General features: G+C 34.5%; 1 protein-coding gene across 1 annotated transcript in view; it reads left to right on the top strand.

Annotated features, from left to right (window-relative positions):
* The window catches only part of LOC137616343 (mucin-17-like), a 68,997-nt gene that overhangs the window by 55,606 nt on the left and 3,391 nt on the right, over positions 1 to 10,000 (top strand). The window contains exons 3-5 of the mRNA XM_068345997.1: positions 696 to 730; positions 2,905 to 3,747; positions 4,313 to 4,444. Of these exons, the coding sequence (XP_068202098.1) occupies positions 696 to 730; positions 2,905 to 3,747; positions 4,313 to 4,444 (1,010 nt within the window). The remainder of the gene's footprint in view (positions 1 to 695; positions 731 to 2,904; positions 3,748 to 4,312; positions 4,445 to 10,000) is intronic.

The raw sequence follows: 10,000 nt of genomic DNA, 5'->3' as shown, positions 1-10,000 counted from the left end.
CGTCTCTTGAGCCATGGAAGATTACTCGTCGGAACGCACCGTTCGAAAGTGACAAATCATAATGAGTCATTTGTTCTCCGACATCAATTAGAGACTGGGGCTGTCGTTCTTACGATGATGGATCACTTCTATTGATGAGATGTTGTGGCAGATGTTGATGCCGAAGCTGTTTCGTACGAAATTCATGTTCATTCCTTAATTTATAGTGTTGAAATGTGTTTTGTTTACTGAGTTTTAAATAACTTTACCGATACATCTCTCTCTCTCTCTCTCTCTCTCTCTCTCTCTCTCTCTCTCTCTCTCTCTCTCTCTCTCTCTCTCTCTCTCTCTCTCTCTCTCTCTCTCTCTCTCTCTCTGTATATATATATGTATGTATGTATATATATATATATATATATATATATATATATATATATATATATATATGTATATATATACATATATATGTATGTGTGTGTAAATATATATACTCATACATATGCGTATATAACATACATATATGTATGGCAATAAATATCACTCGTACAAATATAAATTGAAATATACATTATATTCATGTGTATGTTTGTTTAGTTGTTAGCACATTCTGAGAATTGTAGTGGCAACTTTATACGATTTGTATTGTATATGTTGGGAGAGTGTTTCACTGGAATAAGAAGTCAAAACACTACTAATGTAGCTTTCTTTTCTTTCAGAACAAAACCTGCCTTCAGTGCTAGATGATATCAAGGTAAGCATACACTGAAGCACAACCAATTAGGACGTTATTGAATATTCTTATTTTCTACAATTAAAGTAATAATATTCTTTAGGTTCTAAAGGCTTAATCTGAACGTGTTCAAAGCACTGTTTTAACACATTATGTCATGATTCAGGTCATCAAGATAGTTATATTACATTTAATTTTTATGAGATTCAGAGAGAAAACGGTAATCATTCTATATCACATAGAACTTAATCTAATAGGTCGATGTTATAAGTATTGATCTCGAATCATAGATTCATAATCTACAATATATGAAACCAATAATGTCGTAGAAATCAACTGAGAGACAAAAGTGCAGATACTCTCTTGACTTGAAAAAAAGAACAACAGCACAGTCACGTTTGTTACCACATAGTCGGAAATTAGCGAAGCTAGGGCTCGAAAGGTCGTGAAAATAGACCAAGTGGGTCTATTTCTTTTATTCTTCTTCAGACATATTCATTTACATTCTTTGCTCTCTATTTATAGTTTTTAACTGATGACTCATTCCTTTTTTGGTAACCTAAGCCAAGCTAAAAGTGTAAAGTTGAGGTTCAATATTTAATTTTGGAATTCTAATTAACTAGTACGATAACAGTATACTATAAACCTTTCCTTTATGAAATCTTCATAAACAATTAAGCATTTCTAGTAATATATCTATAATAGAAAATGGGGCTATTTGTTAGATTTGTAAATGATGAGCTTATCAAATAATCTGTATGAAATTCCTATATCACTTTATCCGGAAGAATTTAGATTCAAATTAGTAAACTAAACCTCATTTACCTTTAAAGTTTCGATGTTATCCTTAAAGCCCTGTCCACACGATCGAGCATGCCAGACGGGCAAACAGTGATACCAGGTCACAATAGTTAGTGAAAATGAGGGTTGATGACGTCAGAAGCGGGAAAACTAAAGGCAGGGATCTGGCAACTCTGTATGATGCCAGATCCCTGTCTGTGATTTTCCCGCTTCTGACGTCATTAACCCTCATTCTTACTAACTATTGTGGTCTGGTATCACTGTTTGCCCGTCGGGCATACTCGATCGTGTGGACAGGGCTTAAGATAAGAACCAATAGTCCTTATTACTTTTTTTGTAAAGGAAAGAGTAAATACTTGAAATATTCAGAACTAGAAAACCATATGGAAATATCACCTACAAACAACATGAGGTGAATGTTTATCCCTCTCAATATACGAGTCAACAGTTGCAGTGCCTACAGGGAAACATGTAGACGCTTTCATAATTTTCAATGAGAATACACTATATGTCAAACGGTCTTTAAAGAATCTTTCTTCACTTTCATTTGCTGTTGGGTTTCCATAAGGAGAAATTTTTTCTATAAATCTAAATAGTTCAAAATAAAAAAAAAAAATTGTTTTACAATTCATGTCGTTTAAGTGTCATGAAATGTTTGAAATTTTCAGTGGCTCTTCGCTAAATTGTGTTTACTTACATTTATTTATGCCTAAAATATAAGTATAGCCTACACACAAGTTATATTCACACACACTCATGCAAACACACACGTACACACATACATGCATACACACACACGCACACACATACATACATACACACATGCATATGTATATATACATACACACATATATATATACATACACGCATATATATATATATATATATATATATATATATATATATACATACACGCATATATATATACATACACGATATATATATATATATATATATATATATATATATATATATATATATATATATATATATATATATATACATATATATATGTATGTATATATATATATATATGTATATATATATATATATATATATATATATATATGTGTGTATATATATATATATATATATATATATATATATTGTGGGCAAAGTATTTCTCTTAGACTAATTTCACCAGTGGCATTTTAAGGCAACACTTTTCTAGCTTACTTCATCTGTTCTTGTCTTTAAGGACTTTTTTAACTCTTGCCGACAGCTTTTTTATCCAATAACTAATGGCTTTCATCAGTGCATGTTATTTGCGTACATTATATATGATTCCACAACCAATGCAAAAAATTCAAAATTAGTTCATAATTTGTTATTACTAATATTATTATTTTTTTTTTTTTTATTATTATTCTCATCAACATCATCACTATCAACAGAATGAATTAGATGAAGAAACCAAATTCCAATTCTCCACTACTACGGCAGCTGTTCCACAACCTGAAGAAGATGAACCCTTAGTACCTCAAGACGAAGCACCATCAACAGACATTTCACTAACCTTAGAGTCTGAGTCAACTTCTACAACACCTGTGCCAGTCACCACATTACCAACATCCACCATCGACAGCATATCAGCCCCTAATACAATTCCTCCACTCGAGGAATTCTCATTTACACCCAAGCCCATCAGTCTGCTGGAGGACTTCCCCCGTGACCTAATCTCCCCTGAAGAATTACCCAGAGAACCTCTCTTTAGTAATAACCCTGGTGTAAATGATGGATCATTCCTCAATGGTAACACTCCTGTCGCTAACGATAGGACATCCTTCTTTGGGAATCCCCCTCTTGCAAACGACGCGTTATCTTTCACCGACAATGCTTCTGTCGCTAACGATAGCTCATCCTTTATCGGAGGTGTCCCTCTTGCAAACGACGGGTCATCCTTCATTGGTAACCCTCCTGTTGCCAACGCTGAGACATTCGAGACATTCTTCATTGGTAATGCCCCTCCTACAGAAGACGGGTCATCTTTCATTGCCAATGACCCGGTCGCCAACCACGGGTCATCCTTCATCGGGGATCCCCCTCTTACAAACGATGGATCACCTTCATTAGCTTTTGGATCCCACCATCCTTTCTTCGGTCCTGCTGACGGCGGACACCATGAAGAATTCACCGCCGATGATGCAAGACCTGTAGATCTTTCCTCGTTCCCCAACAGTCCTATCTTCCGCGTTATCCCCGACACTACCGAAGAATCTAGTACTGACATTCCAATGGTAAATTTTTCCTTCACAGACTGTTTTCTTGCTTTTATGGATTCCGTGAAAATTAATTTCCAACCAGTTTAACTGTAGATTTGATGCATAAGGTTTATTTGTAATTATTGTTTCCTTGCTAGTAATGATGTGAACTTTAATTTTAATCTTTAATTTTATAAATAATTACCATATTTTCAAAAACAATCATGCTGGTTATTTGAAAGGATAAGTGGTTCCCAAATATTATAAGGGCTATATATTAAAAGAGGAAAAAATAAACAGAAATAAAACCAAACAATTAAACCAAAATCAGATGAAACATAATGGAAATATTGATGATAACTAAATCTTGCTGCTTATTTTCAACTACGTAGTCGGTATGTTTGCAATATTTGAGCACAATGAAAACAATGGATGTTTCGTTTTCACAAGTAATGAAGTAAAAGTGAGGAAATAGTTTATTAGTTTACATGCAAATTCATCTAATTCCACGTTCCTATTGACACAATATTGCACGATTTTCTTTAATTAATTTTTGTAGAAATAAACAGAGAAACCCATTAAATAAATTCTTGGTTTTCAGACGACGGATGTAATCAACAACTTCCTGACAGAAGAAGAGGAGGAAGAGGAAAATAACTTAACCCTATCACCTTTAGTAGAAGTTTTGGGAGGGATTTCAGCAAACGTTACTGATATGCCTGATTTAGACAGAGTAAGTTTTAGAGGAAGTTCTTTTTTGTAACCACATCCCTTTGTATTAAACTGAAACCCATGAGTCCAATGAGCACATCGGTCTCTAGAGTTGCAAAAACACCCCTCCTCAATTCAAAGGCTTTTGATGCTATTATCCACATTCTACCACGTTTAAGACAAACCTCTGTGGGTCCTAATGGAAAAATTCGTGACAGGGTCATATCGAATGTTAGTAGAATTTCCACCCTATATTTGCAGTTATGATTAGGAAAATATCAGCCAAAAATAGTGTCAAAGTATTATTTCTATTAAGGTTAATAACTTGACAAAAATTTCTAATTGTAGATGTACTGTAGTAATTTTACAAAAGTAAATCATAACGAATCCTATATATCTATATGCCTTAATAATGATGAGTCTCAGAGCATTGAAATCTTAATTTTTAAATTAGGAGATGACATTGTAGGACAGAGGTCTACAGTACATATATCAGAGATCCTATTTCAACACAAATTTACTCTTATTAAAAGTTAATGACAAATAAAATATATAAACAGTACATATATAAAGTATATATGAATATATACAGTAAAAAAAAATATAAACATATATATTATATTATATATATAATATAATATATCTATATAATATATATATCTATATAATATATATATATATATATATATATATATATATATATATATATATAATATAATATATATATATATATATATATATATATATATATATATATATATAATATAATATATATATATATATATATATATAATATATATATATATATAATATAATATATATATATATATATATAATATATATATATATATATATATATAATATAATATATATATATATATAATATAATATATATATATAATATATATATATATATATATATATATATATATATATATATATATATATATATATATATATATATATATATATATATATATATGGGCCTATGGTCTGGGAGCCAAAAATATATTATGGGCCTATGGTCTGGGAGCCAAAAATATATTATATAACATAGCTGGCAAGCTACACAACCTCTCGAGTTCCAAACTCACCTGATTTTTTTTTTTTTTTTACATAAATCTGTTATATTTGAATAATACTAATACCCAAGCCTTGAGACAATTATAACTATTTAAACAACCTCTTACTTCGATTCTTTAATAGGGATACAAGAGAGTATTGTGAAACCACTGGTGATTGAAATAATACTCTTTACAAAAATAAATATATTCTATAAAAAACACATTGAAGAATTTACATAAAAAAAAAAACTGAAAATATTAAGTTTGAACAAAACTTAGACTAACGCAAAAGAAATTAATAAATATGAAAATTATACAATCACTTTTTTTCACTGAAAATTATATTTTACATCAACATCTAATCTTGATACTTAATGAAAATAGATAACCTTTAAAACACTAAGGATTAAACTAAAATAAAGTTACATAAGTAGCTGATAAACTTATGAGTTTAACTCACATGAAGTTAACCATATAGCGATACAAATATACTTCATGTCTTCGCACAAACCTTTCAGGGCCAGCTACAGAAATTTACACAATACCAGCAGCACTCACCACAACACAATATATTTAAAATTTCTTGCAAAGTTGTAGTAACGTTTTAACACACTACACACGACATACGTTGGGCACAAACTTGATCACTTTGGAGAGGACACCCACGAAGCACTTGAGAGAGGAGGATGATCTTTGGCTCTTTCACAGGATAGGCTGGTTCTCTTCTGCCCTACGCATCCCTAGGGGCACATATATATTTATTGACTTAGTGACTTCTAGATTGTTCTAAATAGATTATTTTCGTGGCTTGGAGGCCGGCACCTAGCGACGGCAAAGTTACCAACTCGATAAAAATTCAGGGGGAAGAAGCTTGTTTCAATGCAACTCTCTCTCTACAGCTCCGCCCATCTACCGTTCTCGGAAATAAAAGAAAAAAGGTAAAAACCTACGCTGGGTTTTTTAAAACCTTCCAAAATACGTGCCAAATATAAGAATTGCGTATTTTCTAGCAAACATGACGCAATACCTCATAAGAATAAGAAAAAAAACTTACAGTATCCCTTGTTCATACCTCGTAGGGTCATATAACACTCTTAAACAATTACTCAAGACTTTGTAACAAAATACGTGAAATAAAAAGTTAATTCTTAAAAATAATGTAAATTTACATATACTGTACTGTCTTAAATGAAGAATACAATGAAATTAACGATGAAAGTCTTACGTAATTTACATACAAAACTTAAACTACAAGAGAGGAACTCACCTAATGTGCTGGCTATTCACCTCTTAAATACACAAATGAAATACATTAACAAAATACATGAATAAATTATTTACTCTACACTAGACCAGCTTTGTAAGATAGCTCCCCCAAAAAAAGATTATTCTGGGCCTGAATCCATCGATTTAGCCCAATATAGATAATCTGTAACCCCATTATATTTACCTGATATATGCTTTACATTAATGCAATACGGTTGCAAACATAATAAACACCTAGTTAACCTTTGATTATAATTTTTCATCTTATTGACAAAAGTTAAAGGTTTATGATCGGAATACACTAGACTCTCTTCATTCTGTGGTCGATTAATGCTAGCAGTTTTTTTTTAACTGTCGAGTAGGCTTGCTGATGTTTTTTCAGCTTCGATGACAAAAAAAAAGAAAAAAACAAAAACAGGGTAAAGAATTCCTTCCTCGACTTCTTGCAATAAGACAGCTCCAATCCCATTATCCAACGCATCCACATGGATAAGGAATTTCTTGTTAAAATCCAGTGCTTGAAGTATGGGTTTTGAAGTTAATATGGCCTTCCTTAGAATTTTCCTTTTTATTGGTATCTCAATAACATAGGTCCGGTCACTGCTCTCCTCCAAAATCCAGATTGATTGATTGATTTAAAGTTTTCAGACTCCAAAATCCGGTATGGTTATTGAAACTCGTTGGCAAGAGGGAATCTCCTTACCCATGAGTAGACCAACACCTGTCTTAACAAAAGCTGTCTGTTTTCATACCAAACCTTTTCTTCGTTCGTCCTTGACTCGCCCTTACACCTTCTAAGAAAATTTCCTAAACTCGCCGATCCTTTTCCTCAAATCCTTGACATTTTCTCCATCTGTTTCCTCTTGATCCTTCCCTTTTCCTGCCAACATTTTATTTGGTCCTTTGCTGAGGGGTTCTCCTAATTCCATCAGATGTAAGGGAGTTTCCTTGATGCACTTGTTATGCTTTTAAGTCATCTGCCAACGAGACATGCACGGCAAAATTGGCTCACGTCCATATGCATGCCAGGCCAGAAAAAGTGTTTCTTAATCTTCTCTTGTCGTCTTCCTTATCCCCATATGTCCCACCTCGTGCGTTACGGTGATTGCCTGTCTTTTCAGCGGTGCGGGAATCAACATCTGATGGTATATACCCCATTCGGCATTCCCAGGGATATGGGCGGGTCTATGCTTCCTCATAAGCAACCCATCCTTAAGATAATAGCAAGTCGGAGACTGCTGTGCCTTCATCTCGTCTACCACACAGTACAATAACTCTGTTAACATCGCATCCTTCCATTGCAATCCTATCAGCCTCATCCTACTCCCTTGTCCTACTTCTAATGCTGAGTTTTCTATTTCTTCCAGGTCCATTTTTTCTTTGTCTTCTTGTCCACTTGTCTGTCGTTCCTCTTCTCTAGGGCTTACTCGGGATTTTTCCTCTTGCGTACTGTCAAGGGAATTCTCCTCTTCGGAAAACAAATCCTCCAAGTTCATCGATCCTTCGGTTTCTTTTTCGTCTTCAGCAGCCAATTTCTTCGTCATACTCCTAGTCGTCACACAACTAGGAAACAGTTACGGGTAGTCCTTCTCGAGTTCAGTCATAGGACTTATACTTCAATGGTTTTTCTGTTACAATGGGACAAGGCACAAACGGCACCCCACCAACCTCAGTACCCAGTAGGACTTCTTCTTCTACAGCCAATGAATTCTTTACCGCAAAATCAAAATTTTCTGTCACCAACTCTCATGGCAGTTTTAAACGGCAAATAGGTGTAACCTCTTCACCTCCTATTCCCTTCAAAATAACTGAGTCTCCTGTGAGACACAGTTCCACTGCCAGGTGTACTCCATGTATCATCACACTATGGTTGCAACCTGTGTCGCGCAATATCTTGACAGAGGTTCGCTCAATCCCGTCTATTGCTGCTAACATACATTCATAATTAAATGGTTTAAAGGTCTCCTCGCTGTTTGGGTTTGTCCTATTAGTCTTGTAAAATTTGGCTGGTTTATTTTCCTCTTCGTTCTTTCCCGATTGTTTCTTCGTCTTCGCATTCCATGAAGTCGAATTATCCCTAACCACTTGAGCGATTGCCTCCGGTTGATTCGACCAGCATTATTTACTAATATGGCCTCTCTTGCCACACTTAAAACGGATATTAACCTTCTGCACGTCTTTCACGATACTTGAAAGAAGACGATTCGACGATTGTTGCTGTGGCACTATCACATTCTGCTTTGGAACAGTACCAGTGCTACTTCTGCTGTAACTATTGAACTTGTTCACATAGTTATTACTGAACTGGTTTCCATGGTTTGGCGAATACTTGACATTTGGTCGGAACAACGGTTGAAACTTCATACCCAAGGAGGGTTTAATACTGATAATATTCACTCAGCGAAGCGGCTTTACCAAGTTTCTTCACCTCTCTCTCTTTCTCAAGTATGTTCGAATATGTTCAGGAATTTCTCGTAGATACTATTCTAGTACTATCAATTCTTCTAAATCGGCCATCTCCCTCACGTTAGCAGCTTCTATCCATCTCTTAAACATCGTCGTACCTTATAAGCGTAATCCAGGAAAGTCATTTCCTCGTCCTACCACAAACTTCGGAAATTCTCTTTATAATATTCAGGGGTCATCTGGTACACTTGCAGCACGTTCCTCTTTACTTCTTGATAATCCTTTCACTGTTCCTGCAATAAGGATAAATAAGCACTGCAGCCTTTCCAAAAGAGTACACTCTGCAATAACACAGACCATTGTATCGTCAATGTGACTGTTTAAAATGATCGAAGAATTCATAAGGAGCCTCTTCTGTGAACTTTGTGATCAACACCTGTGCATTTGCCACATCAAACATCTGAGTGGCCGACCTTGCACGAGCATTAAACAGTTCCAATTCCCTCGAATGTTGTGCTTTTTGTCTCTTTCTTCCCATCTTGCTTCCATTTCCCTCGCATGCCGTGCTTCTTCTGCCGGTCTTTCTTCCCGTCTTGATTCCATTTCCCTCTCTCTTTCCATCATCTTCAACTTAATCAAATTCTCTTCCGCTGCAATTCTTCGAATCTCAGCCTTTACATCCCTTTCTGCTTTCATGCCGTCAGTTTGTAGGTCAACTGGTCCTTGCTTCGCTACAAATTCTTCTTCAGCTTCCTCCAACAGTCAACGAGCTGCTACAATACCTCCTTCCGACAATTTCCCCGAGTTTATCAACACTTCTAAAGCTAGATACTTGATTTGGG

Source organism: Palaemon carinicauda, chromosome 22 (assembly GCF_036898095.1).
Source record: "Palaemon carinicauda isolate YSFRI2023 chromosome 22, ASM3689809v2, whole genome shotgun sequence".
NCBI lineage: Eukaryota > Metazoa > Arthropoda > Malacostraca > Decapoda > Palaemonidae > Palaemon > Palaemon carinicauda.
Note: the sequence above shows the minus strand (reverse complement) of the source record. Positions and strands in the feature narration are given on the sequence as shown.